We start from the raw sequence: 17,549 nt of genomic DNA on the forward strand, positions 1-17,549 counted from the left end.
ACACACACTTTCATGCAACTGAGCAATCCCTTCTTCATTTCCCTCACCCTTGGCAGGCCATACACACCATGGCTGGAGCTGAGAATGGTATTGTGCACAAGCACTCTGAACCAAAAGTGTCAGTAGGCATGTATTGCTTAAAACTTTCGGGGAGCAAGGGAAGGGAGTTCTGAATTTTAACTTTGCTTTCCGTTGTGAGTATACTGACAATGGTACCTCTGTTTTGTCTGTAGCTGCTGCCATTGCAGCCTTGAGAGGTGGTTCCTCCACACCTGCATAATGCTTGAGCCAGATAAGGAAGAGAGAGAGAATTTGGGATGACGTGTTCAGCAAGATCATACAAGCCAGTGCTGTATCAGATCATGAACAGAGGGCCTGGAGGATGAGTATGGCAGACTGTCTGTAGCAGGGATCTCAAACTCAAATCACCATGAGGGCCACATGAGGATTCGTACATTGGCCCGAGGGCTGAATCACTGAAACCTTTTCATACAACGATACAAAAGTATAGTCAAAAATGGAAAAAAAGAGAGTAATATAGTATGCTATTAAAAGTCAATTTATTAACTCTTTAAAAACTGTAATCCAAAAAGTCAGTGCTAATTTTGACAGTCATTTCATTTTTGGCCATTTAGCTGGCAGCGTTTTGCGTCAATATTAGGTTTGATAGGACTGAGACGAAACCAATCTCAGTGTTGCTTTCAAATGTTCATCAGTGAGCCTTGACCTTAACACAGATTTGTTAATCTTCATGGAACAGGAAAAACTGTTCATACATATGATATATTTACTTCCAAACATTGCCATTATCCTTGCGGAAGCAGAGAATAACATGGGAAATTTTTCTTGTGAAAGAAACTGGTAGAATTCTGGAATTCCAACATCTGTATACTTCTGCTTCAAAATGGTATCACACTGAAGCTCCACTAACTCCATCTGCATTTCCTCTGCACCATTATCCATTTCCACAGCAAAGGGTGTGGAAAAAAGTTGAAAATGTGGTTCAAGTGTCTTGAAATCTTTAAACTGCACATCAAACTGTTTGTGTAAGCTAGAAATGATATCTGCATATTCTTCCAAGGATTTGGGTTCAACTTTTCCTAAGGAATTGAGACTTTGACTTTGAATGACTTAACACTGTCATACGTCTGTGTTATCACCTGTTTTCTACCCTGAAGCTTCAAGTTCAGTGCATTCAGGTGATAAGTTACATCTGTTAGAAAAGTAAGGTTGCAGATAAAAGTGGAATCAGCAAGCTGTGGAACCTCCTTGTTCTTCATTTTCATGAAGGAATCCATCTCCTGTCTAAGTGTAAAAGAACACTTTAAAACATTTCCACGACTCAGCCATCTAACTTGAGTGTGATACAGAAGTGCCCCATATTCGCTGTCCATACTTGCTAGAAAAGAAGTGAACTGTCTGTGATTCAGTCCTCGTGCATGTATAAAATTAATGGTTTTAACAACTACATCCATAGCTTCCTTCATTTGTAGACTTTCACTACGCAGGGCTTCTTGGTGCAAAATGCAATGTATACTGGTGAAGCTAATTCCTGGTATATTGAGGCTGTTCAGTTTTGGTCTTCAGTAATCCAACCACACCAATGTTTTCAGAGCACCTAGATGGCGCACCGTCCATAGCCAAAGATACGAGTTTGTTCCATGGCAGCACAGCTCTTTCAATGCACTCTTCCAGTCCTTGAAATATGTCACGTCCCATTGTGGTACCCTTCAGTGGCATTTAAGTCTAGCAATTCTTCAGTTATATTCCAATTGCAATCCACACCTCTAATGAACACCGCACGGTATCTGATACATCTGTACTCTCATCAAGAGCAATTGAAAATGCTTCAAAGTCTTTTTTGCCATTTGAATCAATTGTTTTTGCACATTATCTGCTAAATCAGTTATCCTGCAGGCAACTGTACTGGCAGACAACCTTATGCCTTCAAAAACTTTCTTCCTATCAGGACATAAAATTTCGCTGGCCTTTGCAAGACATTCTTTTACGAATAGGCCTTCTGTAAAAGGTCACGATTATTTAGCTATCATTTCGCGTATCACAAAACTTGCTCTTATTGAATCTTCACTAGACTTGTTAATCTCCAAAAAGAAATTTCTTTGCTTGGCAAATGCTGCTTTAAGTTGCCGAACTTTTTCCTCTCGGATTTTTCCAGTGAATGCATCATATTTTTCATGGTGCATTGTGTCGTAGTGCCGATGCACGTTATACTCCTTGGGAACAGCAATCATTTGCTGACAAATAAGGCATTGAATTTTATCTCTGTGAAAAAATATAAATTCTCCCATTTGTCTTGGAAAACTCTTTTTTTTTTTTTTTTCTTCCACAAGTGTTCTTTTTTTCGACTAAGTTATTTCCGAGCGGTTTTAATAAAATATATACACTCAGTAATGCACCTCACTCAAAGGACAAAACCCTCACTTAGTTTTAGAATTACTTCTGTTTAAGCCCCGCCCTCATTCCACCCCCTTCCACAAATCCCCGCCTCTTCTCTCCCGCCTCCCCTGAGTGCACGGCTTCCCGCTCCTCCCCTCTCCCCTGGAAAGTGCTAAGCACCACCAAACAATTCGGTGGTGGGAAGCACCTGGAGGTAGGCAGAGGAGCGGGGAGGGGCCGGGGTGAGGGGAGCATAGCGGCCACAGGAAGTAACTCGGGGCGGGGGGATAGCGGGGAGCTTGGCGGGCTGCAACAAAACTCCACGGGCCGCATGTTTGAGACCCCTGGCCTATAGAGAAGGAGAGACCAGACAGGTGCCAGGCCCAGAAGTCCCAGGGAGATGCACAAAGATTTAATGGGGCTTTTTGGGCCGCAAACACAGATGCAGCACGCTCTTGCGGATCTATAGGTTCAACAATCCTGGGGTTGCTTCCCTTTGCAGTCTGTGGAGAAATGCAGTGTAGCACCTGCCTACCTGCCCTCTCTACGTTCCATGTGGCATCAGGGGCCACATCAATAATTCTACCACTCCCCACCGGGGGCCATTAAGGACAACCACAGCTTCACATACACTGACCTGTGAGAGGCACAGTTGATGTTTATATTGCTAAAATGGACATGAATGTTCCTTCCCCTTCATTAAGCTCTGTTCCATAAACTTCTTATGGTTTTAATGTATTTGCTTTTAACTTGCACAGAATTTTTTGGAAGTGTTTTTGTTACTCTTTGTTTGGAAAATAATTCGTCATCATTTCCCAGAAAATGCTGCGGAATGGCTGGTGATACTGAAAGCACCCACCTTCTCATGATTGTATGCTTTGACACAACTCATAAGATCAGTGATAAACAGTGTAATAATCATAAATGTACAGCAAGCACCACAAAACTAGTAGGCATCTGTGTCACATTCATCGATGTGCACCACGCAATTCCTAACAGCCCCCAGACTGCAGGGCCAGATAGAACACATCACAGTGCATTACTGTGGTTTGCTGTTAAAGTGCTCTTTCAAAACCTCCATATAGCTCCACATTAAGCTCTTCTGATAGCTCTGGTGTCTGACTGTTGAAACTCAGCCAAAAGCTGCAACACCTGTGCTGTCCACTCCAGGGGAAACTTTTCCCCCTTTGCTTCACAGATGGACACAGCAGGTGGCTAGAACCATTTGGATATTTTTCTTACTGAGATCCAGACTTGTGAGTAAACAATGCCAGCACCCCTTCAATCTATCAAAAGAACATTCAGTTGTCATCCTGCATCTGCTGAGCCACCGGTAATTGAATCTTCCCTTTGTGCTGTTGGGTGGCCAGTGTACGTCTTCATGAGCCAGAGGAGCAAGGGGTAGGCTGGGTCCCCCAGGATCAGTACTGGCATTTCAACATCACTGTTCATAGTAGCAAAGTGCAAACTATTCAAGTTTATACACTAAAATGTGTTTCATTTTCCTTCTTATTTTTTCATTACACTTCCTTATAATTTCCCATTTAACTGTTTTGTGACATAGGCACTTCATGAGAGAGGTGAAATGCTTTGGCCTCAAAAAATTCACGGGTTTAATTGATGAAAGTGAAGATGCTGTCCATAATGAAGTTGATTTAAAAACCAATGGGCTTGAAGCAGTGAAGTATAAAACTAAAGAAAACAGTTACTGGTCAATTTTAATTACTGGCTCTTACGTTACATTATAAACCTTCATGCTCCATCAAGTTTATATTCCTATCGTTTACAGTATCAATCTTTGACAAATAAGAAAAAATCAATACTGTAAATATTATCCATGCAGCATAATGTTCAAACTTAGACTTAGCACCTTTTTTATTTTACATGTTTATTGCTACCGTTTATAATGACCAATGAAATCAGCATTTCATAATAGGAAATGGCCCCATATTTTTACTTTTTTTTTTTAAATTCTTAGAAGTAAACTTCTAGAAGAAGATTACTTTTTTTATCCTTTACTTTAAAAAGGACATGTTGAGCTGCCATATGTATTGCCTGAAGCTGCAGAAGCTTCTGGGAGGAAGTTGGTGGGCAGGCTTTCTTACTTGTCAAGACATGACCCAATCAAAAAGGAGATGTACAGATTTTAAAAGAAGAATTTTATTCTGTGGAATTTAGCAAAATGAGTGGGAAAACATGACTCCAAATTTCATAAATTGTTACTGCTTCAGTCAGAGGGCAAAAGTTTTGGTATTGTGTTTTTTGTTTTTTGTTTTAAATTCTTTGTGAAGAGCCCAAGAAGAAATATTTTCTTCTCTGGACCACCTTCCTGCTTTTCTCCATTTTTTTCCCTGTTCCTTACAGCCTGCATGTTTTCTGGCTGTTTTTGCTCTCTGAGCAAAGTATTGCTCTATCTGCCTGGAGCAGCCATACCAAGGGTAATCAAGAGGGGCAGTGCCTCACCCTACGCCTAAGACAAGGGGCCCCTACCATCTCCTATAAAGGCACCAAATGCCTATTTTGCAGGTGGAGCTCCTTAACTCACAAATGGAGGATCAGGCAGAGATGCACCTTTTCAGAGAAGAGAAATTGGTAAGACATTTTTATATGTCCAATATCTAGAGAGAATTATTAAAGCCTTTCTAGGTGTGAAGACAGCCTTGTTGTAATGTGATGGCTGGTTGTCTTGAAGTTACAAAGGGACTGAAACAGTGGGTTTCAGAAGTATAAACTTCTCACATTCTTCCAAATGGGGTTTGCCTGACTTAGGGTCTTTATCCCCTCTGCAGTTGTATGAATGCAATTTGCATCAAGTCAGTGTAGGTTTGCAGGTGCCTAGAAGAATGACTTTAGATCAGGTAACCCAATTTCTGCTGCGGCTTTGTCTTGAACCACGTTGCTCTATCAGATTGCTGAGAACTAATCTTCATGCTCCCTGTGACTGGCTCTCTCCTAAGTCTCAACAGCTCATGCTTCACTTCACCCAACAGAGGCTTTTGGAGAAGACTAAAGGGACACTGTCAATTTAAGGAATGAGTTAAAGGGATAATGTCAGGTAAAATTTTTAAACTAATTTCAGAAACCTTTGTTTTGAAAATTTTTAAAAAAAAATCTTTTGAAATGTTTTAAAAATGGAATTTCTTCTCTTCTGGTGATGTTTGAGTGTATTTCAAGGGGGCAGACTAGGCAATCTTAAGAATAATAAAACAATGTTAAGGCACTCACCTGTCTTTCTTAGCTCTGGACACATGCCTCCTTCCCTGCTGTTTCAGCAATAACATTGGTCAGCATTATGCCTCAACATCCAAATTCCTCCCTGTAACCTATTGAAAAGTGACAGGTTGACTCTCGTATTGCCCGTAAGGTCCATGCACAGAGCTGGGAGAAAAAAGGATCGGTTTCTTCCAGGTCTCAAGGTTTCAGTCACTCCTCAGCTCTGTGTAGGAGTTGAGTGGTGGATGCTCACCAACCAGCTCTGTCAGTCTGTCCTGGGGAAAGGAGACACCATCCTGTTCCAAAACCAGAAACTGTAGCAACTCTGCGGCTGTTACTGGCAAACTGCGTATTTGGAGGGAAGAGCGGGTATGTGAATTCCCTTCAGAGCACTGCGTTAGAGTAATGTCATGCTAGTGCATGGGAATAGGAAGTACTGCTGAGTAACAGAAGTGAAAGAGTTTTATGTGCAAGGTACTCTCAAATGTGTAAATAAACTGAAAGCAATTTTTTCCTGTCACTTTCAGTAATAATAATTTGTTTTTCTTATTACTATGCTATTGTCAGATAGGCAGTTCCCTCCCCTGCTGTTGTGTGAGACCCATGCAACCAAGGAAAACTATACATAGGAAATGATGGCCTATTCACGACGTTCTGTCAAATGCTTAAAAAAAGGAAGAATATTTTTTTTGCTCTATTCTTTCTTTTGTAGTAATGTTAGGTGATAACTTGTAATAATAGGTTAAAAATAATTGGCAGATTTATTGTCTCTCAAATAGATTTAATTCCTGCTGCTGTATTGCTCCTTCTGATTTTAGCCTGCACATCCTGATTCTGTATTGCAGAGTCTATACTGTCTCACACAGCAATTTTTTGTCTGAAGCATGGTCTGCTGCAATTCTTGGATTTGGAACAGTACTTCAGTTATGCTGGCAGGCTAATATCTTTATGGGCTGTATAAGGTCATCGGATATGTTTTTTAAAAAATAAAATAAAAACCTTTGCCACACTCTGCAGCCTTACAGAAGGCTTGGTGCACTTTCTAGTAGTTAATGCATTCCTCTAGTATTCATATACTAGTAGCTTTTTAAATACTTAACATCTCCCTGTGTAAGCCCGTCCACACACTTGAATACCTATAATACAGTAACATCAATGAAATCCTAAAAAATTGTCTGCCAGATACAGCAACATTCTGGTATTTCAGTCCTAGTGTAAAATGTAATTGGGCTGTATTATGCTCTTGCTTATAGAGACTGATAGAAGACCACATGCACCAGGCAAGATAGGATGAATTAAGAATACTAGCAACTTTGAGGATTTCTTTGCCATTAATGTTTTAGTGACTTCCTTGTGGTGTTAGTTTGTTAGTGTACCACCATTCACTTTTTGAATAAATTTTTAACTTCCCAATCATTTGAATAGGATTTCGTGTTTCACAAGGCTTGTTGCAGTACTGTTTATACATTAAATATAAGAAATTGCTTTATATTTAGCTGACTTTCAAATGTACATGTCTTATCTTTTTGAAGTGTACTCCAAGCATCAAAGCAGACTTCCCCCTCACCTATCCTACCCTGAGCATCGGGGACATGTTCTCCATCCTCGAGATAGCAAAAATTAGGTTCGGTTCAAGTGGGGTCGTAAGGTAATCACATGCATCCTTCCTCCTGAACTGCCTTTTTTCCTTCCTTGTGTGTAAATAGTTGAAATTCAGCACGCTCCTGTGGCCAAAAGGGCAGTTTCTTCTGAACTAAACCTTTTTAAAGGAGGCCTGGAGATAAGGGACAAAATGCATCAGTCTCAACTTTCACACCCTTGGAACCCAAGTCTCTCCCTGATGCTCCAGCCCAAAGCCAACACATGGAGCAGCGTTTGTTTCCTTTTCTTCCTTTGAAGAATTCTTCCTTTTTCCCCTCTATTACATGCCATAGGAATGTAAGAGCTGCCATGCTGAGGATAGACCAATGGATCTTCAGGTCCCAGTTTCCTGCTTCCAGCAATGGTCCACACATATGCCTTCAAAGAGAGGCTTAAAAATCTTATTATGCACCTCACTAGCACAGTGATGTACCTTGTCATGTTATCTCCTTCCCCTCTCCTATTGTCTTTCTCCAGTACTCATGTGTGTATTGTGAGCTACAGAGTGAAACTTGTGAAAAATTACTAGAATTAATAGAGCATGGTTATAGTGGGTAACTTACAGGGTATACTAAGATGTGTCTTTTCCTTAGAAAAGAAACTATATTCTTAAAGTTCAGACTTTACTAGTAGATTTGCTTGAGGTTACAGCCATTTCTCTGATAGTTGATCTAATTCTCTTCAGACCAGTTAAACCAAATATTGTTCAAAGTTGAAGAGGGAGTGGGAAACAGGCTGAAAAAATCCAGTCATACTGCAAAAAGACCTTCCCAGTAATATAGTGTAAAAAGTCTATAAATATATCTGCTTTTTTAAAAGATGAAATTAAATTCACAGTAAATATTCATGCAGTATTATATTTTGAGATTCACACACATCACTAAAAATTTTCCCTAGAAAATTCCCTTTTACTTATGTAGTATTGTTTACTATATACTATGGTAATTGGATTCCATATTGTGTGTAATGTCTACCTAGCTAAACTCCATTTTTAAGCTTGTGTGTTTTATAATCCATTACCTTTCTCATACACACTTTAAACAAAGTCCAAATACAGGTTTGATTCTTTTTAAACCAAAACTTATATATATTAGCCAAAGATAAGTTTCCAACCTTATCAGTATATACATCTGTTCTTTGGAACAGCCTTCGTCCATGTGAATTACTTAGTTCAAATAAACAAAGACCCTGTACTTAAGGTCTTATTCCCTGTTAGGCATTAATTGTGTTGATTCCTAGTTCTTTGTACTCTTTATAATGAATAATACTTGTTTTAATCAGCAAATTGCAAAACAAATACTGAATTGTCTGTGTGCTAAATGAATTTTGTAATAGATTACAAAATAGTAATAAGATTAAATGTCAGAACAAAATTACTGAGTGTTCCTTTTTATATGGGACTTTTTTACAGTATTAGGGAAAACAAGACAGTACAAAGCATGATAAACTTAAGAATCTTTAGATTTCTGGTAAAGGGGTATATTCTTAACTGGTGCATATGATTTTTTATATATAAAATGCGACTTATACCCCTAAAACTTTGGGAGAAGGGAAGAGGAAGGGAAATGGAAAAACACAGTACCAGATACATTAATTTGTTAAATATTTTGAAATTAAATTATCACCGTAGAAATTTGAAATACAATGCCAAGACATAACGTGTACTACTGTTCCTCTAATGCTTATTTCCATAACCGTTAGGTGTTTTGTTGTGTGTTGTGGTGTGTGTTGGGTGTTTTGGTGTGTGTTTTTTTTTTTTTTTTTTTTTTTTTTTTTTTTTTTTTTTGGTAGTGTCTACAGTTTGCTAGATGCTTTCCAGGCACTCAGGACATGATGGTCCATGCTCAAGAAGCTCGCTATCTAAGGTCAGACAGGAGTTAAAGCATAGGGAACAACAGAGTTATTATTATTATTTATTATTTTTAATACATGATAGCTAAACTCTCTGTAGGCAGCAAAGTAGGTAAAGAGGTCATTGTCTTAATTTTTTTTTTTTTTTTTTTTTTTTTTTTGAAAGAAAAGGTGAGCAATCAATGTTTCTTCATGTGGTCCTGCTACTGTGTCTTAACTCTAACCTAGAAGAGCTACAATTAACACTTTGGGTGGGGGAGAAGTTGTCTTAATGTGTCTTTAGTCTATGGCCTCTGCTGTAACTCTGCTTGTGTGCTGGCCATTGGAGGGTAGACTTCCAGTCACTATATATTTAGTATACTACTTTTTTTCCTTCTTCCCCACTTCCTTTTCGCCTCAGGGCAGAATATACATGTGCTTATGTTTGTGAATTACATATCTAGCTATGAAACATTTCTGCTGTTAACTGTATATTGAGCAATATATATAATTTTTTTTAAATAGGATGCAGGACAGAAAAGATTTGGTGCTATTTCCTGTAATATTTGTGGAATGCTTTACACGGCATCAAATCCAGAGGATGAAACTCAACATCTGCTCTTCCACAACCAATTCATAAGTGCTGTAAAATATGTGGTAAGAGAACTTCATGTCTTTTTAAACAGTAATAAGCTTTGTTTTCCTTGCTGTACATCAAATGCAATTCAGATTACTTTTAATAAACTCTTAAAATATCACAGTAAATGATAAATTCATCTGTGGTAAACATTATTTTTGTTAAGGGAGCCTCGCTCATGGTAAAAAGTCACCTATAAAAATTGATTATCATGATAGCAACGTTCCCGTTCAGTTTTATCCCTTCTTTGTATTTCTGTATTGTTTTGTAGGGAAAATAAAGTCATTTATCACTATTTTTAAAGTTTTGTTAAATTTAGCTTTTGGTATAATTGGTATTGCTACAACATTTGGCATAAGAACTAGTTGGGAAGATCATTGTCTTTAGAATGCCATCCAGATGACTTCTAATTCACTTTTTTTATATTGGCTATGTTAAATTAATATCAGTGATTCAGAGTTGGAATATCTTGGAACTTTGAGCATAGCATTACAGTGTATTAAAACTTTAGAGAATAGACTACTATTTTTAACAGGATAATTTAAAATTATAACTGCACATTTCATACTCTACTTACGCATAATAGGTATGGTTGAGTCAACTCAAGTTTAAAACACAAGCTTGAAGTGTTGTACAATTTCAGATAAGTATTTTGTAAAATCAGCTACTTTCAAAACTTGTTCAAGTGTCTGAAATCCAGAACAGAATCTATAAAGTCTGTTTTTTGTTGGTTTTTTTTGTTTGTTTTTTAATCACGCATGTTACCTTCAGTACTCTACACGCAAGTAGATAAGACCTCCAGGATAATTGAACTGAGGCCACCAATTCATTTCATATAGGTACCAAACAGCAATTAGACTACTATTAAATCCTGATCTGAGTTTGAATCAGTGGTCTAAAAAAGATCCATTACTAATACTTTGAAACCATCTAGTCGCTTTTAAACAATTATCGCCAAATATTGAGGACTTGTTTCATTCTTTTCTTAGTTGGCTGGCTGAATCCCAAACATCTTAAAAAATCTTTTCTGAAAAGCATTAGGCAAATTGAAGGGGATGGATAGGTAGAGACTGTGATAGAAGGCAACCTAATACCTGTTTTCCTACTTATTCCAATTTGTCCATAGTAAATCCATCAATTAGTCATCTTAAAGAATTTTTGGTTCTCGGATGTTTCCCAGGATTCTTTGTCTTGTCTGGTGTACTAGTATAGATACTGTAGCAAACAGCACAAAGGCTACTGAGGCACATCTGATTTTGAAATGCTTTGATTGCCTTGGTGGAAGAGCATTTTTATGGACAAGAGGAAACAGGTGTGGGAATGAAACTGATATAAGAACAAATGAGGAAAGACTAAATTAAATCCTTTGAACAGCAGTTTATAGACTAGTCCTGTAGCCATTCACAGCCGCTAGCGCATTGGTGATGTATAGCTTCAGGTGGTATTGGGGGACGTGGTAGGAATTTCTGAGGAAGTGAACAAATAATTCAAAATGCTTAAGAATTATGAGAGTTGGAACAGCTGATATACCTTCCTTTCCTTGCTATCACAGATGTCTCTAGGATAAGACTGGTATGCGTGTAAGTGGTTTTTAAGGGAGTTTCTTCTCCCTTTCAGTCTGGAATAATTTTGTAGTTTACAATGAAAAAGTTCAAAAGCTAGAGTTTATTTAAAAAAAAATGGAAAGAAAAGGGCTAGAATTTTTAAATATGCTGCAGACAAGGTGTTTAGAAAGGTGGCTTATGGCTGTGAAAAAGCTTTACATAAATTGCACCCAAGCATGCTATTTTTGCCTGCACCTCCTAGTGAGTGAGAACAACATCTTATCTCTCTGAAACTGAGAGACTCCGGTTGTGGTTCCTCAAGTCATTTCTAAAGATGAATGTAGAATAACAGATACTATGGAAACTGGGATGATGATTTTATGTAATACATTAATATAAAAGAGTTGAAAACAAGGGAAATAGTTTTGTGAATGTCTGACATTTCCTCCCTTATTTTTAGTTGAAAAATGCTTAACCAAATCTATAGTTGGCCAAACAATGGGAAATTTAATTTAGAACTGAATGAATACATACTCTTCATTGTAGTTGTTATAACCCACACTTGCATTTTACTGGCCATTCTATTTCCTCTCTTCCAGGCTTCATTTGGGCTTGGTGTTCTGGGTAGATTCAGTATACTATAATGATGGCTGTGATAGAAACATCTATAAAGGTGTCTTGAAAGGACTTTTTTCAAAATTGGCCTTTTTGCCTTTTTTATTCTGCTTTGATGTCTAAAGAGAGCCTGAAATGTTGACTTTTCTGATTCTAGAAATATCAGAAAAGTCAACTTTTGCTCATCTTAGTTTTTCTAGATAACTTCTGGAGAGAGTGACAACTCAGGGTATATATTGTCAACTGCTGCATGTTTAATGTAAGTTGACGGCATTGAAACTAACTTTCTCCAAAAGTTAATCATTTAAATTAAATAGGCAGTAACAAAATCAGAGTTTTAAACATTGATTAAAGATCTCTTCCCCCTTTAAATTGCTAATCTTTCACTCTCTTGAAAACTGTGATGTCATTTCATTAGTTCTTCAGTCATTTTGCACATGATCCTTAAGCAGTGTTATCCTTGCTCATGTTGGAGCCTGATTTTACTTTTAAGGGTAGTTTCTCAAGACACCTTCCTCCATTCCTCCACTGCGCAGATCCTTCACCCTGTGATGACTCAGTGGGAGACATGAGAAAATTTGTCAGGCTGATCGTTAGGGAGAAAAGTAAAGCTACACTTTCTCTCTTCCTTCCCTATCTACCATGGGATGATACTGAACATCTCTCAATAAAATCTCAAACAGATAGGAAAGAAAAAATGTGCAAACTAGCATGCTAGCACCTGCTGCTACCATGACGTGACCATGAAAGTAGACAGTCTATTTTTTTTTTTAAAAAGAAAATTTTGTCTTCCACGTACTTTTGGCCAATCAGCAGATGAATAAGAGAATAAATTAAGCCCCTTGCTATCATCAACTAAACTCTGAAACATGATTCTTCTCCTAAAATTGCTTCCTGGCTGCTGTTCATCTAGTTTCCTTTGACAGATCTATCCTATTCAGGACACAGTGTACAATTCCCAAGAGTACTTTAAAATCGGTCAGAACAGGCCACAGTTGAGCTACCACATGGCCACAGATGTCCTCTTATTTCCCCATGTGGTGGCTGGTTCCTTTTTATGATTAAAGATTTTTTTAAAATTTTATTATAGAACCTCTTCTTGCAGTTAACTGAGACCATTTTCATTCTGATGCTTTCTTTAGTTTGTATGAAAACTTGTCCTCATTAAAAGAATCTAAACTATGTTCAAAGCAAATATTTTAGTCCATCTTAAGCCTATTTGAAGAGGCAAATACCATGATGAAACTCTCTCTCCCAGAAGCTTGTCCTGTGTGCCTGCACACATGCACACACTTGGTCGCTCACTAATGTATTTTTTTCCCCCTCTATCTTCCAAAGGAGTTAGGCCAAGATTTGACCAAAATTACCAGATTTCTCCTAGTTACAGGGCTAATTCTAGTAGCCAGATTGGAAAAAGGGAGAGGGAAAGCAAACAACAAGGTCCACGTAATAGTCTTGATGAGAAATCCACCCCTGATAAGAAAGGCAAGGTGCTGGAAGCCAGTCTCTGATGCCTGTTTACAGTCTCCATCTTTGTATCAGCCCCCTGTTAATTGTCTAATACGGTGGTTCTCAACTTTATTTTTCCATCTAACAGTATGGGGAGGGCAGTATCTCAAGACACCTGCTTCCACTCCACCACCACTCACAAGTTTTACCCTGTGATGTCTCACTGTGAGATATTAGAAAATTTGTTAGATTGATAACCTCTTGAGAACCCAAGATCTAATACATTGGGAGAACCAAAAGCTGCACGACTCACAGAAGGAGAAAGAAGGTCTCGCTTCTGCTTTCCCACCCTAAAGCTTTCTGCCTATTGTTGGGGCAGGAGGTGTCTTTGCTGCTCTAAGCCTCATGGCCTTTTGACTGCTGCAAAAGGTGGTTTGTCTGTTCATCTATCCTCCGTAGGTCAGTCCCTCTTTATTTTTTGTGTGGTGTATGGTTTTTTGTTTTTTGGTTTTTTTTATTTTATTTAAGGGTCATCCTCCCCTGTGACTTAACTCCATTGCTACTGTTCATAGTTTCTCAAGTAGTAGCAGAGGGATATTTTTTTTTTTCCCAGTTTCATGGCTGCCTTCAAGGTTCTGAATAACTGCTGTGACACTGATTAGTATCTTGCCAATTTCACTTGGCTACTACTTGGAGAAAACCGAACAGTAGAGACAGTGGTACCATTTGTCTGCAGAGTAAAGAAGCTAACATTGCTTTGGTTCATATTTTAAAGATTGTTTTAGCACCCAGAAGTGCTGAAAGTATTTTTCCAGGAGACCCTGAATTCTGTAAATATTGATGGCTTTAGGTGCATTCTCTCTCCAGTTCCCAAGGAAGGCTTTTACTCACTACTGGCATATGGATTTTTCAAGTCCAGGTTAAATCTTATTTTATGCAAGACAAGAATACTTGCTTTTTGCCTTAAATATAACTCTTTCATTTCAAAAGGCAAATATGAAGTTTTTTGTTGTCGTCATTGACACAACTTTCATTTTAATGAGGTAAACCAAACATTTACTTTTATTTTTATTTATTTATTTTTTTTAAGTTCCTTTCAACTCTGTGTCGTCTTGACTTTTAGGAAGAGATTTAAGTCTTGTGTATTCTCCAAAGACTTCACAACTTTAGAATAATATTGATCCAAGTTCCAGTTATTGTGTTCAAAATTACTGATTATTATAGGCAATGCTACTAGCCCCTGTTATAAAGCCCTGTTTTCAGTTGCTTTTAACTTGCCAAACTAACAAATTGGGCTGAAATTTTCCAGGCTGGGTGTCTGCCTCAGACTGAAATTTTTTTGGAGAACTTCAGCCAAAATGGTTCAGCAATTTCTGAGAACAAGGCTAGGGAAAAATAAGTTGTTTTGCCCATGCTAAATTCTAATGACCTTTTCTTCAAAAAGCTCTAGTGCCACTATTCTTTGAATATAGATTCAGAATTTGGCACAGTGTGTGGCCTTTGTGTGAGGGTGTACTTTTTGCCATCCCCATGAAAATCTGCCCAAACTTGCCAAGTTATAAGCGTTTGAAAAATGGCAGCACACACATGCTCACTATGAGGTTCCTTAAATTTTAGTAGCTAAATTTTCAGGAGTCTGTCAGCACTGGTTTTTGTGTTCAAGCACTGAGCAGTCTTTTCCCTGTAGCTCTAGGCTACTCGAGGCTGTGCTGGCTCTGGGTCCAGGTACCTGAACTGAGACATGTTCTCCTGTGGTCTCAGTGATACTCCCTCCTCCCCCAACTTGACCCAGGCAGCGTGGAGGAGGAAACTGCCTGATGCAAAAGCACAGTGGCCAAGAGTTGGGCTGTGGGAAAGGCGGAGGTAATAGATTTTGGGGGGGGGGGGGGAGAGTGTGTGTTTTTTTGTTTTTTTGTTTTTTTGAGGAGAGGGAAACAGGGACGATGAATTGGGAGTGGGAGACAGGAACAGGAAGCCAGGTGAGGAGACTGAGAACCAGTGGAAGGGGATACAGAGGTGACAGAGCCAGGGTGTGGAGGGGAGAACTGGTACTGTCTGGACAAAGATTGGGACAAGGAACCAAGTGTGGTGGTGGGATACTGGGCACTGAGAGGCAGTAGGGATGGGAAATGTGGGCAGGAAGTAGGGAAGTGACTGGCTGTGGAGCTGCAACGCAGGAAACCAAGACTTAAAGTGCAGGGGGGGAGGCTTGGTCTTGGGCATGGAGTTTGGAGGGGTGAACCTAGGATGTGCTGGGTACTGGGATGAGAAGTCTGAGGAATGAAGACTAGAATTATAGAGGTGAGGAGAATGGAACTGAGACAAGGAGCCATGGATGGGGGAAGACAAGACTGGAATGGGGACTGGGTAGCTACGATGATAGAGGAGTCTGCTCCCACTAAAGCACAGAGTCTGGACTGGAACTCTGGATTCTAGAGACTTACCATTCTTCTGCTGTCAATATATATCTGTGAAACCCGCTTGTAAAGTTTCTCTTGCAGTGCTTGTCAACATAGAGGATGTCAACATACTACTGCTATCAGTTACTCCGTTAGCTCAAATGGCACAGGTCTGTGTGATGAATTTAAAGGTTCCGGCTCTCTCAATGATCAGTGGAGATGTTGATATGCCACAGGATGGAATTTCTGGGTTTTTTTTTCTTTCATTCAGTTTTCTTAAACTAGGAAATTACACACGCATGTGCACACACGCGCACACACACTCTTCTGTGTTTAAAATAACATTATTAAGGTAGCAAAGTCAAGCACTCAGAAGTTAGGAGATGGCAGAATTAAAGTTGCACAGACAACCTGAATTCAGTGCTCTGTGATACCATCTCTAATTACATGATCACAATATTTTTTCACATGAAGTCCATCTCTAGTTGCAGTAGGACTATGAGTCAGGCATGACTGTGTAGGGAGAAAGTGTCTTGGATCACGTCTAGTCTGAATAGTAAGTGTAAATCACTGTTTACTGCTGGGAATATATCTTAGAATCCATGCTCATAATTCTTAGGGTAACCAGACCCCAAGGACAAGACGTAAGACTGTTTTTAATGGCTATTGGCTTAAAGCATTTTTAATACCTCTTTTGGAATTTGGGAATTTAATAGGTATTTGTACTGAAGATAAAACTGAACATTTATCTTCATAAGATGGAGGTAAACAGCAGACTTACGTTTTCTCTTAACCATACTGAATCCTTGAGTATGAGGATAGACACTCAGCGGAGAATAAGACTTGCTGATATTTCAAATAGGATAGCTCATGCTATTTGATATCACCTTTCTTTTACTGTTCTAAAAATGTCTTAATTTTATTTTAACCTCTGATAATACTGTGTACTTATGATTCTTGGATGAAGGGTGATGAAGTATTCTACAATCAAAATCTCAACATCCCTTAAGAGGTAACACCTCATTTTACAGGTGAGGGTATGAAGGCAAAGAGAAGTTGTGACTTGGCCAAGGTCACTCAATCAGTAGCAGAGCTGGAAATAGAAATCCAGGTCACCTTATTTCAGTTCTGAACTCTAAGCAATAGACCCTGTTACTTTGCCATCTTCACAAAGTGTCAAAGATGCAACAAAGGTTCACTGTTAGAATTTAATTTCAGAAAGACATTCCTGTTAAAGGCATAATCAAGAAAAGAACTTGTGAAGTTCCTTACCAGAAATGAACAGTATCGAGTGACTTCTTTCATCCATAACTAAATATTTTCAAGAAGAATCTGAGTACATCATCTGCTTTTCAGGGCAAATTTTTTTGGGAACCTATTTTTGTAGACAAGTCAAGATCATGTGCATGGACACTTTACAAAGACATCATAGTAGAGGCTCAACGTATATGTATACCCCAAATTAAAAAACACAGTAAAAGAACTAAAAAAGAGCCACCGTGGCAAAACAACCATGTAAAAGAAGCAGTGAGAAATAAAAAGGCATCTTTGAAAAAGTGGAAGTTAAATCCTAGTGAGGTAAATAGAAAGCAGCATAAACACTGCCAAATTAAATGTAAAAATGTAATAAGAAAAGCCAAGAAGGAGTTTGAAGAACAGCTAGCCAAAAACTCAAAAGGTAATAACAAAATGTTTAAGTACATCAGAAGCAGGAAGCTTGCTAAACAACCAGTGGGCCCCCTGGATGATCACGATACAAAAGGAGCACTTAAAGACGGTAGTCATCTCAGAGAATCTAAATGAATTCTTTGCTTCAGTCTTCAC

The 17,549-nt window shown here is 38.6% G+C and overlaps 1 protein-coding gene across 3 annotated transcripts in view; it reads left to right on the top strand.

The window, feature by feature from the left end:
• The window catches only part of ESCO1 (establishment of sister chromatid cohesion N-acetyltransferase 1), a 67,608-nt gene that overhangs the window by 25,216 nt on the left and 24,843 nt on the right, over nt 1-17,549 (top strand). For 2 of the 3 annotated variants that reach the window (XM_074944518.1, XM_074944519.1), the window contains 2 exons: nt 4,924-4,989; nt 9,607-9,738. In XM_074944518.1, coding sequence (XP_074800619.1) covers nt 4,924-4,989; nt 9,607-9,738 — 198 coding nt within the window. The remainder of the gene's footprint in view (nt 1-4,923; nt 4,990-9,606; nt 9,739-17,549) is intronic. The other variant, XM_074944520.1, reaches the window with a different exon arrangement.

The sequence above is a fragment of the Natator depressus genome, chromosome 2 (genome assembly GCF_965152275.1).
Source record: "Natator depressus isolate rNatDep1 chromosome 2, rNatDep2.hap1, whole genome shotgun sequence".
In the NCBI taxonomy this organism is placed as follows: Eukaryota; Metazoa; Chordata; order Testudines; family Cheloniidae; genus Natator; species Natator depressus.